Genomic DNA, 21,419 nt, shown 5'->3' with positions numbered 1-21,419 from the left:
ACTTCATGAAAGAAGAGCTAAGACATGGGTCAGATCTCTTCTCTCTCTCTCTCTCTCTCTCTCACACACACACACACACACACACACACACACACAATGTACATGTTGTCTCATTGTGTAGCCTTAGCTGGGTTGGAGCTTACTATGTAGACCAGGCTGGTCTCGAACTCACAGAGATCCGCCTCTGCCTCCCAAGTGCTGGGATTAAAGGTATGTGCCACCACCGCCTGGCCCATCAAAGACTCTTTAATGGCTATTCTATTTTACAAATATACTGGAGACCCACGCAGTGCTGCCTGCATTGGTCGAAGCCCTGGGCCACAAGTCTGTACACTTTTGTGGCTGAGCTGTGAGGGTGAAACCTTTCATCGTCCCTTTGTCTACTATGACCTCTGCGTTATCTTCAGTGAAGCAGCAGCCATCATTTCTGTATGACTCTTGTCAAATTACAAAGTGTCCCTTGAGTCCCTTCATAGAGACAATGTACAGATTTTTTGATTCCTCTGTTGTCTTTACAGTTGATCACAGCTCTTTGGGGAAATCCAGGGAAACGAGGAATTTCACACTCTTCTTCAACATCTTGGACACCCAGAAAGCATCAGGATTCTTTAGCCTGGTTCTATTTACATTTTAGATGTATCATTTAAAAAGTATGCCCTACATTATAATTTTTTAGTTTGTTTTTTATAATTTTTACTTAGAGATAATGCTTGTTCACATGAAATTTTAAGAAATAACATGCAGCTGGGCATTTGTGGCACACACCTTTAATGCCAGTACTCAAGAGGCAGGCAGACCTCTGTGAGTTTGAGGCCAGCCTGGTCAACAGAGTGAGTTCCAGGACAGCCAAGGCTGTTAGAGAAGCCCTGTCTCAAAAAAAAAAAAAAAAAAAAAAAAAAAAGAAAGAAAGAAAACATGCAGCAGTGGGGGGTGGTGACTGCCAGCACTTGGGAAATAGACATCTGGGTTTCTGTGGGTTCATAGCCGGTCTGACCCAGGGCTGCACAGTGAGGCCTTGTCTCAAAACCAAGCCAAATAAACCAATAATATGTAAAGATCCACATATCCTCTACCCATTTTCCTAGAACGAGGATACTGTGTTATTATTGTTTTCCCCAGTCCATTGTCCTCAGATTTCATCAGTTTCATTGTGTGTGTTGAGTTCTGATAGTGTTGTTATATGTGTAGATTTATGTGATTATTACAGCCCAGATAAAAGCAATTTACTACAGTGCTCCCCAAGGGTATCCTCTAGATATAGATTCTTCCCTTGACAAAATACTGGTGATTATTAATTTGTCTTTTGTTTCTCTACTTTTGCCATGGCTAGGATAATACATTGGTATCAAATTTTAGGCACTCCTTTTGCCACCCCCATTCAGGGCGGTCTTCCTACCTGCTTAGTTGTCTCTGGGAGTGTGTTCACAGAAACCCTCAGAGGTGTGCCTTACTGTCTAGTGCTTTTCTCTCTCCATTGCTTTTTTAGATTTATTATTTTGTATATATGAGTATTTTGCACTCAGGAGGCAGAGGCAGGGGATATCTGTGAGTTCGAGACCAGCCTGGTCTACAAGAGCTAGTTCCAGGACAGGCTCCAAAGCTACAGAGAAACTCTGTCTCGAAAAACCAAAAAACAAACAAACAAAAAAAGATTAAGCATCACAAATCCAAGCACCACCCCCCATGTCAGCTTGTCATCAAATACATTTTAAACTTGTCATTTCAACCGCTGGCCCCCTACTCCCAGGTTCATGCCTATTTCATAATGCAAAATGCATTTAGCACATCTCCAGGAGTCCCCATAGTCCTACTGTTTTCAGCATTGCTAACAAACCCAAGTTCAAAATCTTATGTGAGGGCCTAAAGAGATGACTCAGTAGTTACGAGCACATCCAGAGGACCCAGCACCTATATCAGGTGACAACTCACATCTACCTATAATGCCAGCCCCAAGGGTTGCAATGTCTCTGGCCTCTGCAGGCACACCTATACTGACATGCACATATCCACACACACCTACACGTAATTTGAAACAATAAAATCTTAAAAAAACAAAAACAAGAGGAAAGTGGTGCGTGAATGTCTTGTCGAGGCATTTGGAGGAACAGCAGTTGTGGAACTAACTGCATGCCAGGAATCTTGCTGTCACCCAGACATCGATCTTTGCCTGTCCTTCTAAAAATTAAAAAATATATATAGTGTCCTGCGATGACTCCAAGGTCTGCCAGTACTTTGAGGAGTAGTCAGTCAGTCTTCACTGTCCTGGGCTGCTGACCCCAGAGAAACCCTTGCCTAGGCACTCTGGTGTGGGGCAGAGAGCTCTAGAGCTCTTTAAGTATACTATCGAGCCAGTCACAGGTGGGTCCCGAGTGTGGCCCCAGCCAATGCTGAGACCAGGCTGGCCTCAAACTCACAGAGATCCGCCTGCCTCTGCCTCCCGAGTGCTGGGATTAAAGGCGATTTTTTTTTTCTATTTTGCTCAACTTTTATCCCCAGTGCTCACTGCAAACCCAGTTAAAACCAGTCAGCAATGTCCATGCTATCATAGTCTGTCTGAAGGCTGGGCTGTCCTGAAAATTCTTCTACTAGATCTAGTCTACTACCCTTAAGCCATGGACAAAATATAGATAAATTCTTTGCCATAGCGAGACACAAATGGCCCCTAGTCCAATTTCAAGAGTCTTCATTTCTACTGGTTTGAAGCCCCTGGAGCACAGTCTCTACGCTATCCACTCTTGACCCCTCATCTTCTGCCCCCCACCGGAACACCCATTTAGCCAGCTTACAGCAAACCAGATACAAAGGCTTTGGAACCAAATGGTCAGGTTCAATCATGGCAATAGCCCTACTTTTCTGGAAGCAGCTTTCTTGGTGTGTGTTAATTTTTCATTGCTGTGATGAACACCCAAGAGAAACAACTTAAAGGAGAAAGGTTATCTTGAGATAACTTAGGACTTGAGAGGTTTCTGTTTGCACTTCTTGGTTCCAGGGTTTCTGGGGCCATACTAAGGTGGATATTGTTGTGGAAGCATTTGGGGTTGGCTGTTTACTCATGGTAGGCTGGAGGCAATAAGGGAGAATGCCAGTGTCTTAGTCACTGTTCTGTTACTGTGAAACGACCATGATCAAGACCTAGGCAGTTCTTGTAAAAGAAAGCATTTAACTGAGGGCTCTCTTACAGTTTCAGAGGTTAGTCCATTATTATCATGCTGGGGAGCATGGCAGCATGCAGGGAGGAATGGCTCTGGTTACGTCCTGCTCCACAGGCAGCAGGGGGTGAGAAAAAGATGATGGAGCTGGATGGGCCTGGTGTTAGCTTTTGAAACCTCAAAGCCAGTGACACATCTCCCCCCACACCTCCTAATCCTCCCTAACAGTTCTTCAACTGGGAACCAGGCGTGCTATGGGGGCCATTGTTCATACCACCACAGCCTGTTCACCACAACTCTGTAGGCCAGGCTGGCCTCGAACTCACAGAGATCAGACTGCCTCTGCCCAAAGTGCTGGGATTTAAGGCGTGCATTACTACACCTGGGAGTGTTTACATGACCTAGTTTCTATGTATGCTCACCAGTATTCAGTGCTACTACTTTTTAAATTGTCTCTGTTCTGATAGATGTATGATATGCAGTTTCTATTTTGTTTTGTTTTTTGAGACAGAGTTTGCACTTATTCCTGGCTGTCCTGGAACTTACTCTGTAGACCAGACTGGCCTTAAACTCAGAGATTCCCCTGCTTCTGCCTTCCAAGTGCTGGAGCTTAAACACATGGGCCACCACTGCCCAGAGATACATAGTTTATAAAAAAATATTTTTTAAAGATTTATTTATTTTTATGTGTATGGTTGTTTATCTGCTGTCTTTGTTAGATTTTCTGTTGCTGTGATGAAACACTATGACCAAAAGCAACTTGGGGAGAAAGGGTTATTCACATTTCCACAGCACAGTCCATCATCAAGTGCAGTCTTGGCAGGAGCTCAGAAAGAGAAGGAACCTGGAGAAGGAGCTGATACAGAGCTTGCTCAGTCTGCTTTCTTGCTTTTTTGTTTGTTTTGAGATATGGTTTCTCTGTGTAGCCTCAGCAGTCCTGGAATTCACTCTGTAGACTAGGCTAGCCTCACTGAGATCTGCTTGCCTCTGCCTCCTGAGTGCTGGGATTAGAGGCATCTCTCTCTCTCTCTCTCTCTCTCTCTCTCTCTCTCTCTCTCTCTCTCTCTCTCTCTCTCTCTCTCTCTCTCTCTCTCCATCTCTCTCTTTCAGCCTCTCTCTCTCTCTCTCTCTCTCTCTCTCTCTCTCTCTCACACACACACACACACACACACACACACAAAATGGACCATTGCCACATCAATAATTACAAATGCCTTACAGGCTTGTCTACAGCTGGATCTTATAAAAGCGTTTTTTCAGTTGAGGTTCTATCATGTGGGTGCTGGTAACTGAAGGTAACATGAAGGGTGCTTAAACATTGAGCAATCCTCCCCACCCCTACCCCCCATCAGTTTGGAGAGAAACCAAAATCAAGGACTTGGCAAAAGATATACCTAGTCGTGTGTGTGTGTGTGTGTGTGTGTGTTTTCTTTCTTTGTTTCTTTTGTTGAGATGAGGGGTGACAATGTAGCCTTGGCTGGCCTAGTACTCACTAAGTGGACCAGGCTAGCCTCAAACTCAGAGATCTGCCTGTTGAGGGCTGGAATTTAAGGCATGCTTCACCATGCCTGACTTTTTATGTGTGTATTTTTGAGACAGTCTTACTCTAGCTCAAGCTGATTGTAGTTCTAAATGTTAGTAAGGCTTGGGTTGTGTGTTATTTCCCCGCCAGCCCGTACTCATTGACACTTGAGACTTTGTTGCTTACTTTTTTTTTTTTTTTTTTTTTTTTTTTGAGACAGGGTTTCTCTGTAGCTTTGGAGCCTGTCCTGGAACTCCCTTTGTAGACCAGTCTGGCCTCGAACTCACAGAGATCCGCCTGCCTCTGCCTCCCGAGTGGCTTACTTTTTTCTTATGCCCATTATTATTTTCTGTTTATATGTATAATTTTGAGTAATTCTATTACCAGACTTCTAAGGGAGCAATGTTTTGTGTGCATACTTACACTTCCAAAAATGCCCTCTTCATACATGAATAAGAGACAAGTATAGAATTCTAGGTTTAAAGGTAGAACTGGGGTGCATGGCTATGATCCCAGCCCTCAGGAAGCAGAGAAAGAAGAATCCTAAACAACTTAAAGTCTACCTGGTCACAGAGTAATAATCCCATCTCAAAATATAAAACTACACCCGCCCCCCCAAATAATTCTTGACAAAAGTATATACGTTTGTCCTGGGAACATGTGTCTAAAAGATAATTATTGTTACTCTTAAGGCTTAATCAATTTCCTTGTGACTTTTCAAAAATTAATGGAACAGCCGGGCGGTGGTGGCGCACGCCTTTAATCCCAGCACTTGGGAGGCAGAGGCAGGCGGATCTCTGTGAGTTCGAGACCAGCCTGGTCTACAAGAGCTAGTTCCAGGACAGGCTCTAAAACCACAGAGAAACCCTGTCTCGAAAACAAACAAACAAAAAAAAAAAACCCAAAAAAAACAAAACACAAAAATTAATGGATCATAGATGTTTGGGTTTATCTTTAAATTCTCACATTTATTTACTTAAATTATTTTTAGTTTGTTGAGACAGTGTCTGACTATGTAGTCCTGGCTGCTCTACAACTTTCATGTAGACCAGGCTAGCCTCAAAGCCCTGGTCAGCCTTCTGGTTCTGCCCTTGAGTGCTGGGATAACAGGCATGTCCTGTCCCACCATACATACCTACTCTGAGTTCTCACTGGAAAACCTTTATTTATAAGTGTTCTTCCTTATGCCAGTACCTGCTACTTTCAATGCTGTACTGATGTAGTAAGTTTGGGAATAGAATGTGTTAGTCTTCCAGTTTCTTTTCCAGATTGTTGTGTTCTGAGCTCCTTCCATTTCCATATGAAGCCTAAGATTCATTGGTTCATTTCTTTAAGCAACAACAACAACAACAAAAAACCCAGTACTTCAAATTTTGGTAGAGATAATTTACTTCTCTTTGGTATCTTAACTTTAATCCTCTGACTTTTCTCATGTTTGGGCCTTGGTTTTGTGCTGGTTCATCCTGCTTTGAGAGTCTTTGCTAGCCTTCCTGTGACTGTCAGTGTATTGATTGTGGTAGGGATGAGAGAGGCTGAACGATGAGGCCGGGTATACCTGCTGTCTGCCGTTCTCTAGTGCAGCTGCCTCCTCGTCTGCCAGGATGCCGGGATCCACACAGCTGCTGTCTCCATCCAACTGCTCATTTGTGCTACCTGGGGAGCACATTCTTACTCATTGCCTCCATTTCTGTCTGGGAGACATAGCTGGGAGGGGTTGGTCTGTAATTTAACTTCTGTGCATCACCAACCAGCTATGTGGCCAGTTTACAGACCGTCTGCTCTTTCTGTGCATCACCAACCAGCTATGTGGTCCGTTTACAGACCGTCTGCTCTTTCTGCTGTCTCCCCTGTGGCCTTAGTTCACTTGTTTGAACCAATAAAGCCACCACTCAGCCACTCCTTCTCTTGGGTGTCTGGGACTGGTTTCTTGGTCTGTTCCCTAAGTTTTTTCTTTCTTCTTTTCATCTCTCATTGATTCCTCATAGTTTCAATCTCTTAGGGCATTTTTAAAAATTTCTTTCTATTGTAGTGTTTTTGTTTGTTTTGTTTTTCAAGACAGGATTTCTCCATGTGGCCCTGGCTATCCTGGAACTCACTCTATGGACCAGGCTGGCCTTGAACTCACTCCTGCCTCTGTCTCCCAAGTGCTAGGATTAAAGGCATGCGCCACCACATCCAACTTCTATTGTAGATTTATAAAAAGATGGCATTATTTATGATTTGGGTAGACAGTGAGTTAGCTGTGTCTTTCTAAGCCTTTATTTTTAGTCAGTGTCTATGGTGAAGTAAATATTATAAAAAAACATTTAAGCTAGCAGATGAAAAAATATTGATTTAATCATTGAGGACATTATGTTTTTCTTTGTGAAGATTTCTTTTAAAATAAACACTAATGGAGATCAGGAGTTTAATTTTCACCATAAACAGCTTGATGTTTGTGTAAACTTTAATGAATAGAGGTATAGGTCAGGAATTTATATGAAATTTTAAAAGTGCATGTTTTCTTAAAATAACAAAAGTGCATGTGCGCGTTACTGTTGCTATGCTACTGTGCACACCCTGTCTGCTCCTTGAGTGACTGAGAGAGCACATGAGTCCTGAAGTCAGCACCCACTTCGATTGAATGACTTTCATGGAGTTAGCACTAGCTTCTCCTGAAACAGAAACACTATGTTGGTTGCTGTGAGAGAAACATGCCAAAGATGTTTAACAGAGGTTCTAATAAAACAAAAAGGGGTGGGGCCTAGGGTCAAGCCCAGGGTCTTGTGCATGCTGGTCAAGTGTACTCTGTGCTGAGCTACACTCCCAGCCCTCCAAATGTCTTTGGTTACAGCTCCGAGTCACTCATTTTTAGTTTCATTTCAGTATTATTCTAAAGTAGTTTTATATTTCACGTGGCAGCAGGTATGGTGGAGCACACCTTTAACACAAGTAAGAAAGAGGCAGCGGATCTCTGTGAGTGAGTTTCAGACCAGCCACGGCTGTACAGTGAGACCTATTTAAAAAATCTAAAAAAAATTTTCATATGACTATATTATTTCATATAAATAATATGCCATATAATTTTCATAGCTACACTGTTAACAGTTTGGTATGTTTCTTTCCAATATTTTTTAAGTTATATTTTCAAAAATTAAAGTAATATATTTTTTTCCAGTCTAAAAGTAATGTGTACTCAGTGAGAAAGCTTGGAAAATAAAGAGTACAAAGGGGAAAAACCAAAAATCACTCATAAATTCCATCCAAAGATAATCATGATTAAATCTTGTTTTATATATTTTTTATATTTTTCATGAACATATTCTTTATTTACTAAAATTATATACTATACTACACTTTGTAACTGGATTGTTTACAATATAATGTGAATGTTAATGTTAATAGTCTTATATAAGCTTTTAAGTGTTATGTACCATATGAGCATATTTAAGTATGTTTAGCTAACATACTTAACCATATCGCTATTGTTGGACATTGAAAGTGTTTCTAATTTTTTTACTGTTATCAGTATTGCCATAGTTAATATCTTTGTCCATACATCTTTCCACGCATCTATAATTGTTTCTTTAGGAATAGTCCTAGAAGTGGAATAGCTGGGTCAAAGGGTATGTACACTTTAACGCTTTTGATACATGAAATGTCAAATTTAAGCTAACCACTGTTATATTCTGTTTTGTATTGCTATTCAATTGTTTTGTGTATCTGTCTTGTCTTTCTAATTGGAACATACATGAGAGTAAGGGAAGTTACTTAATATGTTGTTACCTTTGGCAATATGGCTTCCTGTGTTGGACTCATGATCATCAATGTATATCATTGTTGATTCAAAGCGGTGGTTCTCCAGGGTTTTGATGTCATGGTCTGTATATTTAAAAATATGTGTGTGTATATATATGTGTGTGTGTGTGTGTGTGTATGTGTGCGTATACACACACACACATTTATATATTAGAGTAAATGTAGGCCTGCAAATTTTCTATTTTTTAGGCAGAGACATTTTAGAAATAAGACCAAATAAAAATTTCTATCATCATCCTCTTAGGAATAAAGATTATTTAGCAATAAAAAAGGATAGAGCTCTGAAGAGAACATTTTAGCTTTTTGTTCATATGTTTATCATTTTATATTGGGCTGGAATTTTCACCTTAACCTAGAAGTGAACTAGAGACCATCATTTGGTTAACACAGACTTAAAAGATTTTAGAGTATTAAAAGTAAAACCCCTTTGCAATAATATAATTTCCCCATGTCTCTTTCTCCACAGTATTGTGAAGGTCGTGCATTAAACAGAATTTGTGTTTCTCCATGTCAGTGTTTGAATTATCAAGCTAGACCTGCTGATGAGCACCTGAATATATTTCCAATCACTTAAAACAACACCCATTTTTCTTTCTAGGGGATTGGAGCCAGGGTAGGTGTGATGTAGTGGAAAGACGGGATGTTTAGGCCGGCTCCTCACTTTCCATCAGTCACTCTTCCTTCCGCTTCCTTCCTGACATGGCGATGGTGATCAGATCTGTGAGGGATTTTCTAGCCCTTGCTCCACTTACTTCACTGTGATGTGACTGTTGTTTCTACAAATTCTTTGCTTACCTGACACGAGTTCTTCCAGGTAGAATGAGTCATATCCTTCTTTTGCAGCTCAAGGTGCTAACACAGGGATTCAGGCATAGCAGGTGCCTGATGACGCGGGTGCTGAGCCAGTTCTGGATGTTGAGGGAACTGTGTGACATAATGTATGTGGAAGCACACAGAAACTTTGTGTGTTATACAAACAATGGTAATTTTGTTTTTGACAAGTCTCAAAACTTTGTGAAGAGAGAAAATTGCCCTGTGAACAGTTTTATAAGTGCATTATGTTTTTCTTCTATTTATGCAAGAAAACAAGTTGTAATTGGGGCTAGTGTGGAGCTAATTTCCTTCCTAGGAAGGCACATGTACTCCTCCTGCCTGTGTTGCATGGAGGTCCCAGATAGCAAATATTTGTTTGACTTGGTTGTCATCTAATTTTAATTTTAATGAGAATAGCGGCTTTCTTAATAAAAGCCAGTATCCATTGCTTCCTAACCAGTAAAGAAAGGTACCAAGTCTTGAGCAGAGAAGCCTGTGTTGTGCCTGATGCCTTTGGGTAGAGCTCCTTTTGGCTTCATTGGCTTTAAAAGACTTCTTTCTAATCGTTTCTAAAACTCCTGGTAAATTTTTGCCACAAGATGGCATTGGTGATTATTTGAGTGTCCATGCTATTGAAGCAGCTCTAAGGAGGTGTGCATGATTGCATTGTGTGGGGAATAAGAGCGGATGACTTTCACCGCTGCTTATGTACTGTTGCATTTTAACTCCAGAGTTAAATGATACTTAAGTCACTTTCCTTCTGTATTCAAGTATTGTTTTGTTTCCTGTTTTTCTGTCTTTATAATACAGTAACTATGTATTATTTGCCATGTGTTGTATGTGTCTGACTTACTGCTGATAATTGTGGTGACAGGTAAGAAGAAAATACGATGGGACCCAGTTAGGAGACGCTTCATTCAGTCCTGTCCCATCATAAGGATCCCTAACAGGTTCTTGAGAGGTGGGTGATAACTAGCAAGAGGTCTGTGCTTCCTGTGGGCTAAAGGGAATTTTGAATGGATTTTCTAAATTTAAAACTGTTTTCTTTAAGTTGTCTAACAGTCAACATTGAAATAAAAGAGTATAGGCCTCAGTTTTAAACTTATATTTTATACTGACCACTGTTGGATTTGTAATGACAAGTTTGGGGAAAGTTAGACTCTCTTAATGTGTCCTTGTTGTTAGAGCAGATTACTTTATGAATACCACTAGCAATCCATATAGTCTTCAAGTGTAGGATGTGATTCTAAGGAAGAAATAAAATATGATGTGATAGTCTAAATGAAAAAAAACCTTTGTGTTAAATATCGTAAATAAAAAGCTGTGGAAAGAATTTGTAACAGGTCTTTAATATGAATATAAAGAGATCCTAGAAACAATCTGTATTTACTAGAAAAATAAGTAAATGCATATAAATAGTCAATACATAAAGAAATGCTAATTGAGGAGCCCAAAAGGCTCAGGGGGTAAAAGTGCTTGCTGCCAAGCCCCACATAGTAGAAGGAAGAAATTACTCCCATTAGTTGTGCTCTGACTTCCGCACACGTGCTGTGGCACAATGTATATGCATACACACACAACACATACAATTATAAATAAATAATACATAAAGTATTTAAAAATATATGCCAGTAAATATAAACCTCATTTAGTTCACTACTGTGAAATAAACATAATAATTAAAAGATTAAAATAAAACTACCCATGTTGGCAAGGGTGTGGGAAAAGAAAGTTTAAATGTTGACCTTTTATGCAGACCTTTTGTATGTAACTGACAAAATGTATCAACTTTAAAGCTGTGGTGCTTTGACTGGCAGCTCTTCTGTTAGAAAGATCACATTGTTTCTACTTCCCACTTTCCCATCAGCTCTAGACGGTACTGAGTGAGAAATTGCTCAGAAGAGGATTGAAAACTCTAGTTTACTGTTTTTTTTTTCTTTTATCTATAGCAAATTATCAGACAAGTATGCTTGATGTTGTAATTTAAACCTTATTAAATTACTTGCAATTCATTTCATCTCATTTTAATTGAAGAGATTCAGTTAAAAACCTAAGCTGGGTGTAGTGTAGTTGCAATACACCTTTAAGGCAGACAGATTAGTGAGTTCCAAGCCAGCTTGGTCTACATAGCAAATTCCAGACCAGCCAGGATTACACAGGGAGACCCTTTCTCAAATAATAAACGACAACAAAAAATTACGTAAGGGAAAATTCTACAGCCGCTATAGATGTTTATCTAGTGTGTACCATATTTTTAGCAGCCAAACCCTAGAGCATGAAAAAAACTAAAACCAGTACTAAATAGATCAAGATAAGAAGTTCAGTGATAGCCACCTTTCACCATCCCAAAAGAAAAATAATTAGGATATAGAGTTTAATGAAAACCAGTTGTGTGAGGCTGGGGAGATGGCTCAGAGCTCAGAGCACTTGTGCTCCCGCAGAAGATGCGGTCGGTTGCCAGCACCCTCGTGGTGGCTCCTGAGCATACGCACCATTGCAGAGGATCTCATGCTCCCCTTTGGCTCAGCCAGCGTCAGGTCCTCGTGTGCTGCACACGCTTGCAGGCAGACACTCAAGCACACTTAAAACATCTTTAAAAATTGTCTAAAATTTTATAAAAATGTAAAATGACCAGAAAAGCCCTTGGTTATTTCTGCATGGTAGGATTTTTGTTTTTTACATAGCCTCCATTAAAAAGAAAAATTAATCCTGGGGAAAAACACTGCACAGGTAAGTTTTATACCACTGGATGTTTGTAAGTCCTAAATTCAAAATGGCTGAGAAAGTTGGTGATAGTTAATTCTGAAAAGAGGGGCAGGCTTAGCATTGGGGGTATAAAGATCACCACAAACCTCCTTGAAGCAGTGGCCTTGTCTGTCTTCTCCCCTTTGACCAGTTTGAGTGTTTGATGCCATTGGCCACCTGCATTTTCTCTTCCTTTGGGTCATAGTACTAGATGACCCTAGATGTTTCCTTCTTACTCTTTGTCCGTTTTGTCCCCTTCCCTAGTTTCTGATTTCCACCCATTAAAGGTGGGAATTCGGTGTTCTGTCCTTTTCCATGATCTCTGAGTGTTCCATCAGCTTTCTTAGGTTTAACTCTCTGTTCATCATTCATCCCTTCATTTGGTATTTCTGGATTATTTCCTATGTAGCAGTTACTGTACTTCCTAGACTGATAATACAGATCTTAGAGAACCAGGTAGACAGACAATTGCAGAGGAATTGGGATGAAATTATTTGTGAGAAGTGTCCTAATAAGGTGGTATGCATGGGGCACGCCAAAGAGGTTTCTTACCAGCAAATGGAGAAGAGGACGACAGAATAGTGTCATTTGATTTTTTTTTTTTTTTTTTTAGAAAAGTTGCTTAAATCTGAGTGGGATTTTGCAAGGGAAGGGTAGAACTGCAAGCCGCAGGTAGCTTGAATATGGTGTTTATGCAGACCCAGGCATGGTACTCTCAGAGATTTATAGCGAGTTTTGCATACTGGCAGTAAGAAGCTGGAAAGGGCCAAATAGGAGCGCTGTTGAGGGATAATTTTCAGGATCAGACTTGGTTTTGTAGCTAGTAAAGGGATCGTGATCACAAGATGAAGAACGCCGAAGTGTGAAATGAGGGCAGCTGTGGTAGGAATTAGAGGGCAGTGATCCGAACCGTGCTAAATTATGACACCTGATCTCTAATTGAAAAATAGAGGGCTGGAGAGATGCCAGAGGTTAAGAGCACTGGCTGCTCTTCCAGAGGTCTTGAGTTCAATTCCCAGCAACCACATGGTGGCTCACAACCATCTGTTATGAGATCTGGTGCCTCTTCTGGTGTATATATGTTAACAGAACATTGTATGCATAATAAATAAATAAATCTTAAAAAAAAAAGAAAACTAGGAGGGAAAAACAAGCAGTGGCTTCCATGGACTGGAGAGATGGCTCACTGGCTGCTCTTGCAGAGGATGCCCTCCTTTGGCCTCTGTGGGCATCAGACACACACCCAAGGCATATACATAGTGAAGGGAAAATACTCATACACACAGAATAAAAATAAATCTTTTAAAACATGGCTTTCAGATTTTCTTTGTGACTTGTACTGCTATTCTCTAGGGGCATGGCATGGATAATCACAGGGCAGGTTTTAGGAATAGGTGATACACTCCCATTCATTAATCTGCAATCCAGTAGTAGATTATCCCTTAACTAAGAAGTATTTACAGAAAAACCTCTATTCTTTCTTATTTATTTAATTTTGAGACAGTTTGTCTTGTGTAGTAATGGCTATTCTGGAACTAGCTTTGTAGATCAGGCTGGTCTCAAACTGATCGAGATACTCCTGCCTCTGCCTCCCTAGTGCTGGGATTAAAGGTGTGGACCACCACCTGGCTAAGTCTCTGATTCTTTAACACTAAATTTATTTCCCGGAAAACTTGGAAGGCCTGTCGCCTCTCTGTTCTGAAGTCACCTTCCGGGTGCTGCCTGTATCAGCACGGCTCACACGGATCATCATCTGTTCACTGTGTGTGCTCCCTGAGCTCAGGCTGTACGCTCTGAAAACGGGGCAGTAGGACAGCTGCTCTGACTGCTTCATCTCCATGTGGTGGCACAGTGCGTGTGAGCGGGTAGATTGTGAGATCTAATTATAAGCTGCTGTCAGGGAAGAGCATGGGCGTAGATCTTAGTATGTCCTCAGCTGTTCTCAGTCATGGTGGTAAGTTAATGAATTGTTGAGAACGTGAACATACTTGTTCAGTGGTTCATTAGGTGTTTTCTTAAAAAAAACCACAACTTTATTTATACTTTAGTAATTGCCTTTTGAAACACTTTCAAGCCTTCATTTTGGAAACCCTTTACCTTGACTGAAAACAGTTTCATGGGTCTCTTTTCTGTAGCTAGATTCTACATCTTCTTAAAAGAGATTTCTGCCAATTAACAGTGTGATGTGGTAAAAATAGTTCTGATATAATAAACACTGTTTCCATCATGAAGTAGTAAACTGAAAGCATCCACTTACCGTCTTCAGTTCTCCAATACCATTGAAGATGAAAAAAAATTGATAGATGATGTTATGTCATAATTGTATTGAAAATAAAAGAAAAAGGAAGTTTGGAGTCAGATATCTGTTTCTGAATCCAGGCTCTGCCATTTGCCAACTGTGTGACCCTGGGCAAATCATTGCTTATTTATTTCTTTATTTGCCTCAGTTTCCTTAATTTGTAAAGTTAGAATGGTGATAATAGAAATATCGAGAATGTTTGCAAAGTTTCTAATTATGTCTAGGAATGTTTAGTTAATGTTAGCTGCTAATTTTTATGAATTTTGAGGAATTTCAGGGTAATTAAAAACAAGCGGATGGTGGGGGGTGAAGTCTAATGGTAGAGCACTTGCCTACATGAATTCAGTTCTCAATACTGCAAAACTAACTAAAAACGAGGCATGGAGGCAGAGGCAGGCGGATATCTGTGAGTTCCGGCCAGCTAGGACTGTTACATAGAGGAACCCTGTCTTGGGGAAAAAGAAAACTAGGTATGGTATCACACACTGGTATCTTAGAATGTGGAAGGTAAAGGCAGGAGGATCTGGAGTTCAGGTCAACATCAGCTATGTAGTAAGTTCCAGAATGGCCTGGGCTACGTGAGGCTGCCTTAAAAAATGGAATTATGTCGAATGAGAAACCAACACTGAATATAATGTAGTCCAAAACCAAGCGTTCTTGATATATGATAGATATTAGAGACTAATTTTATTTATTTTAATTTGGGGGGGGCAAGGTCTCACTATGCAGTACTAGCTCACTTGTAATTTACTGTCTAGACCAGCCTGGCCTTGAACTCACAGAGATCTGCCTGCCTCTGCCTCTGCCTCTTGAGTACTAGGATTAAAGATGTGCACCCCCATCACTGGCTCATGGCCATTTTCAGCATTTAGTGTTTTTTTTAAAGACACAATCTATCTATCTGTCTATAATCTATCTATCTATCTATCTATCTATCTATCTATCTATCTATCTATCTATCTATCTATCTACTTACCTATCTATCTATCTACCTACCTACCTACCTACCTTCTATCTAATCCCTTGCTGGCCTGGAAGTCACTCTACAGACCAGGCTAGCTCTGAATTCATAGATCATCTGTCTCTGCCTTCTGGGTGCTGTAATTAAAGGCATGAGCCACTATGCCTGGTTTGCCTTTTTTTTTTAACTAGTGTTTATTTTTTATATTTAAGACAGGGTTCTTACTAAGTGGCCCTGGCTTGACTGAGACTTCATGGCATCAACTCACAGAGATTGCTAGATTAAAAATGTGTACAATTATATCTGGTCTTGAGGAAACCCTGTGGAGCGTTAGGAAGCTCTCATCATGAGCAGTACCCTCACAGAGTGATAGCGAATTGTTTGCTCAGCAAGACTCAAGACTGACCCTGAATGTGTAAAAGTCTGGAATAGGCATTTACTGAAAAGAAAATTCCAAATGGCCAGTTTACATAAAGAACACTCAACTTGTTTGGGCATGGGGGCACATGCCTTTAATTTCAGCACTTGGGAGGCAGATGCAGAGATCTCTGTGAGTTCGAGACATGCTTTTTCTACAGAGCTAGTTCCAGGACATCCAGGACAGCTACACAGAGAAACCCTATCTTCAAAAAAAAAAAAAAAAAAAAAAAAAAAAGGAAGGAAGGAAGACACTCAGCTTGATAAGCAATGAGAAATGTGAGTACAGCATGAGATGGGTTTGTGGACTGAAAGGAATTGTTCAAACGACAGCAGTGACTGCCGAGTATTGGAGGAACAACATGGCTCTACAGTAGTTTTCTCTATGAACATTCAAACATGTGTTCCCATGACCCAAAAGTTCTATTTCTAGAAATATTCATATATTTTCATATGAACATGTAGAAGAAACTTTATTCCAATATTTTTTGTTATAATCAGAGCATTGGGAATGACCTAATCATCAGTTGTATAATCTCCGACAGGTACTTGGTTTCTGCTACAAATTCAAACACTTCCCTAGTCACCATGGCTCCTGTTGACTCTGAGTTAGAGTAAATGGTTGATCCGGGAAATCCAGGTCCATGGTCTTACAGGCATGTGTCTCTTCTGGTTGTTAGATCACCTTAGCATGTAGGTTCATTTTCCATTTTTTACTTCTACATTTGCCTTTGTATTAAAAGTTTTTACATTTTGTGAGTGTATGCATGCATGCATGCGTGTGTGAGATGAGAGTTCAGCTTTCAGGAGTGAGTTCTCTCCTCCATGTCCATCCGAGGAGTCTTCAGGCTTGGGGGCGAGCACCTTTACTGCTGAGCTCACTGAAATCCTGCTCCCATGATTTCTAGTGAGAATTCTGGAACCGGGTAACCCAAACTTAGGGGTGATTAGCTGAAAACTTCATTGAAGATTCAGAGACTTGCCGGGCGGTGGTGGCGCACGCCTTTAATCCCAGCACTCGGGAGGCAGAGGCAGGCGGATCTCTGTGAGTTTGAGGCCAGCCTGGTCTACAAGAGCTAGTTCCAGGACAGGCTCCAAAGCCACAGAGAAACCCTGTCTCGAAAAACCAAAAAAAAAAAAAAAAAAAAAAAAAAGAGAGAGAGAGAAGATTCAGAGACTTTAGACTAAAACCCAATCTCATTTTGTCCAAGTCGAGGAGCCTGTGCTGTATGCTATCTGATAAAAATTAATGCTTGGTTCCTATGGCATTGCGCTGACAAATTCCTGTGATTAAAAACGAAACGGGTTTCTGATATGTGAGTTAAATCTGTGGGAAGGAGTGAGTTACTCAGTACAGCTGCAAAGGCTCCTTGACAGAATGTCTAGCATTTATCAAGCTCTGATCAGATGCTCTTGATGCGGTCATTTTATTTGAATAGATCATGAGGTACGTAGAAGTTAGCTGTTAGATTAGCCCAGCACTGTCTGATAGAAATATGAGCTATGAACTTAAGTTTTATAGCAGCCACATGAAAAACAAGGCATGATGTTAATATTTTTATTTAATCCATATCATCTTAACATTACCATCTATGTTAATAGAACTAGTAATTTTACATTCTTTTTAGGGATCCCAGTTTGGCCCAGCCACATTTCAGGTGTGGCCAGGAACTATTGTGCTGTGCAGGGCAGAGTGGACTGTAAGCCCCAGAGACAGTGTCTCTGGCCCAGCACCTGTCACGAGAACACTTCACAGCTGTTGTCCAGTAATATTTGGACTTAGAGTGGATGAATGGATACATTTTATGTCAAATCATCTTTTCATTTTGCCTCAGTGTTTACTCCAAATGAGTTGTTTATCACAATGATATTTTTGGTAAACTTGGAACACATTCTGTGCTTCGTGTCCCCTGAGAGAGAGTCCTAGAATGTTACTGTATTCTTTTCACATTTGCCTAAAACGTAAAAACCTAAAAGTTATCTAATGGCTTCTGGAAATGAAAAAATCATAGCATTCTAGAGATTCTTAGTTCCCGTCTATTGAGTGTAGCAACTGTTTAAGTTTATCTTGCTAATTCCTAGATGTATTTATAACTTGCAAAGATCATTCCACAGCCCAACACCTGTCACCTAGATCACACCCTCCCCCTCTTCCCCTTTCTTCCTTCGCTGTTGGGAATTGAAGCCAGGGCCATGCACATGCTAAGCGCCTGCTCTTTTATTGAGCTCCATGCCATGTATCTTGGAAAAACCGTGTCAGAGTCCACAGAGCTGCACATGGTTTTGATTGTCCTTGCCACTGTTTACTCTGGCCTAAAGTTAAACTCAGGGAAGCTTTAGGACGGGGTGTGTTTTCCCAGCGGTGTCAGGTGTTGTGGGTGATGCAGGATAAGTGTGCGCTGTTTGCCTTTGAGGCACTTTTACCCTGTTTGCATTAGAAAAACAAACATGAGATGAGCCGAGAAGAGTTAACTAGTTCGTTCTCAACATTGGTCAGTGTTTTCTGTTAGCCTTACTTAGGCTTGGTTATAGAAAAGTGAGTGCACATACATTTCTCTTCCCTCAGATAGCTCACCGCCACCTGGAAAGATACACACATAAACCAGTGAACATTTAAAAACAGCAAATCTGTGGGGTACAGTGATACTATCCCCAGCTCGATGTGAGGATTCAGTGAAGGTCAGTGGCTTGCACAAGGTACTGGTTGAAAGAACCTAGATTCAACCTAGATGTCAAGGGAGCCCTTGCTCACTCTTGTACACTCACTCTCCTGTGTTTCCAGTGTGCCAGAAGGAAACTCAGTTCTTCACTCACGTTAGATCACAGCTCATTTGTAAATTTGCTAGCTGATTCTAGGTGCCTTATGTTATATCATATTTATGAAATTACACTGCTTCCATCTGATAACTGTTCAGTCTGCCCTAACATTCGAGCAGGAGGCTGCTGAACCCGAAGAGCCCTAAAAAAGGCTGCATGGAGTAGACTTAGAAGCGTTTCTTCCGCTGGACACTTAAAGGGTAGGTGGACTAGGCCAAGGTCAAAGGAAGAACTCTAGGCCTGCTGACCGCGAGACTGACTCAGCCTAGAGAGTAAGTGGAGGGCTCTGAGGTGCTTGACCCAGGCCCTTAAGAAACCAGGTGGCAGTGCCTTGCACACAGACTGACATGGGCCAGAGTAACTAAGAGATCCAGTGTTGCTTTGTTTTTCGGTTGCTCTAGTTCTGTGCATATTGTTTCAAGTCTTGTTCTAAAGTATACCCTAGAAGGTGGGATTTTTGCTTAAAAAAACATGAAAGGCCTTATTAGGTTGGTAATAGCTACTTATTAGTAAAGCGTATTTATTGGGGTCTAGCAGTGTCCTAAGGATAATGAACTAGTGTCAGTAGCGCATGAGAATAGAGATGTTTTTAGGGTTATAGCAAATATAGTTTCGTCTTAGTCCATATCATATTTTATCTTGTTTGGTTCTGTAACTATTCAAGGATTTCTGTAGACTGGTATAAGAAGTCATGAGGATAATAGAAATATAAAGTAGTGGGCTTTTTTTCCATCCTTTAAAATGATCTCAAAATAATTTTAAATGAACCACTATATGTGTATATAATTTAATCATTTATTTATTATATACTGGGGATTAATTCAAGGGCCTTGACTATGCTAGGCAAGTACTCTACCCACTTGAGCTGCACCACCAATCTTTCCTTCCTTCCTCCCTCCCTCCCTCCCTCCCTCCCTCCCTCCCTCCCCTCCCTCCCTCCCCCCCCTCCCTCCCTCCCTCCCCTCCCTCCCTCCCCTACCTCCCTCCCTCCCCTCCCTCCCTCCCTCCCCTCCCTCCCTCTCTCCCTCCCTCTCTCTCTATCTTCTTTTTTTTTTAATTTTTTTTTTTTTTTGATTTTTCGAGACAGGGTTTCTCCATAGCTTTTTGGTTCCTGTCCTGGAACTAGCTCTTGTAGACCAGGCTGGCCTTGAACTCACAGAGATCTGCCTGTCTCTGCCTCTCGAGTGCTGGGATTAAAGGCGTGCGCCACCATGGCCCGGCTTTTTTTTTTTTTTTTTTTTTTTTCAATTTTGAGCAGACCAGGTTATCTCTAAATTGCCTAGGCTGGTCCTTAACTTATGTGCTGAGCCCAGGCAGACACTGAAATTATGGTTTTCCTGATTCAGCCCCCTGAGTAGCTTAGATCACAATTAAAACAGGCTTATGCCTCAAGGCCTGGCTAGTTAATGCAATTGAAACTTTAGAAAGATTCTGTGGCTGTATCTCAGTGGTGGAATGCTTGCCAGTCGTGAACAAGGCAGCTTTCATTTCTGGTATCATAAAGAACAGAAATCTTTAAATCTAGAACTTGCCTCTTTCCTGTTTGCCAAGCTTTGCTTTTTTTTGTGGTCCTGGGGTCCTATCCAGGATCTTTACCAAGCCTTGGAGTCTCAGAGGTCAGGGTTTAGTTCCATTTTGAAATTTTTGACCATTTTGAATTAAACGTTTTTTTCATAAATAGCTTTTCTTAGTAATAACTTTAAACAAAATATAAGATTTTGGGGATAAATGCAAGGTTTTCTTTGAAAAGTTTTGGAATGGTATTCAGAGAATTAATTTTGCTCTGATCACATAAGGACCAGTTTTCTTTTTAAATGTATGCTTACATGTTTGTGTTTATTTAGGCATGACTCATTCATGTTTGTGGTTGCTTTCTCCAGTAGCTACAGTTTAATCCAGATTGCCTGTGCTCTCCCCTAAATAGTAAGGAAATCTGTCCTCTGCCCTCTTAGCCTCTGAAGGAGTAGGCCTCTCCCCTTCCTTTTCTTGAATTCCACATTGTCAGCCATTTCCTTGAGTTTACCATGCTGTGTCACCTCTCTTGGGGAAAAATCTCTTTTAGTCTTTGAAATTTAGAAATCATGAAATAAAAGCAGAGACTAGCTCCTTAAATCCTAAGTAGACTGTATGAGTGTATAAAATAACTTAAGTAAATGACATTTTGTGTTAAGAATCCCTCCTGACTCCCTTTTAAAGTTCAAATGGTTGTTACTAATTTTGTTTATGCTCTTCATCTGTGGGCCATTTTTGGAACACCATCCTCTTCTTCCATAGGCCACAGACCTCCCCCAGCACGCAGTGGACATCGTTGTGTGGCAGATAATACCAATCTCTATGTGTTTGGAGGGTATAACCCAGACTATGATGAGTCGGGAGGGCCGGATAATGAAGACTATCCTCTCTTCAGGGAGCTTTGGAGGTATCATTTTGCCACAGGCGTGTGGCACCAGATGGGCACAGATGGCTACATGCCCCGGGAACTGGCATCTATGTCACGTAAGTGCCAGCAGTTGTGATATTTTAACTCTGTGAACCAACTGAAATATCAGGTTTAGTGTTACTTGTTCCCTGTTAGTAATTTACACTATTGTAGCATGAGTAAGTGTTGTCACCGAATAGGCATTTCACTGTGATGATAATATAGTGTGGTGCCTTTGAATCCCTGAGTTCCTGGGTTTGAATCTAACTGTAAGTACTGGATTGCCAGATGAGTTTTAACTTTATTTGCCTATAAAGTAAGATTAGCAATGTCTCAGAGGGTTCAGTATAAAGTATTATATATGTTAGGAAAAATGTAGTCAAAATGAAACAATGGAGTTGTAACTATGATAGTTAATAGCTGTTAAGTGAGGGACTTCACTTCCTTACAGCATCACTATGGTAAGTTTCTACAGTGAT

The 21,419-nt window shown here is 40.8% G+C and overlaps 1 protein-coding gene across 2 annotated transcripts in view; it reads left to right on the top strand.

The window, feature by feature from the left end:
* The window catches only part of Klhdc10 (kelch domain containing 10), a 53,068-nt gene that overhangs the window by 15,941 nt on the left and 15,708 nt on the right, over positions 1-21,419 (top strand). The window contains exons 2-3 of one of the 2 annotated variants that reach the window (XM_057773739.1): positions 10,157-10,243; positions 20,796-21,017. In XM_057773739.1, coding sequence (XP_057629722.1) covers positions 10,157-10,243; positions 20,796-21,017 — 309 coding nt within the window. The remainder of the gene's footprint in view (positions 1-10,156; positions 10,244-20,795; positions 21,018-21,419) is intronic. The other variant, XM_057773749.1, reaches the window with a different exon arrangement.

Source organism: Chionomys nivalis, chromosome 1 (genome assembly GCF_950005125.1).
Source record: "Chionomys nivalis chromosome 1, mChiNiv1.1, whole genome shotgun sequence".
NCBI lineage: Eukaryota > Metazoa > Chordata > Mammalia > Rodentia > Cricetidae > Chionomys > Chionomys nivalis.
This window is presented reverse-complemented; position numbering and strand designations above follow the sequence as displayed.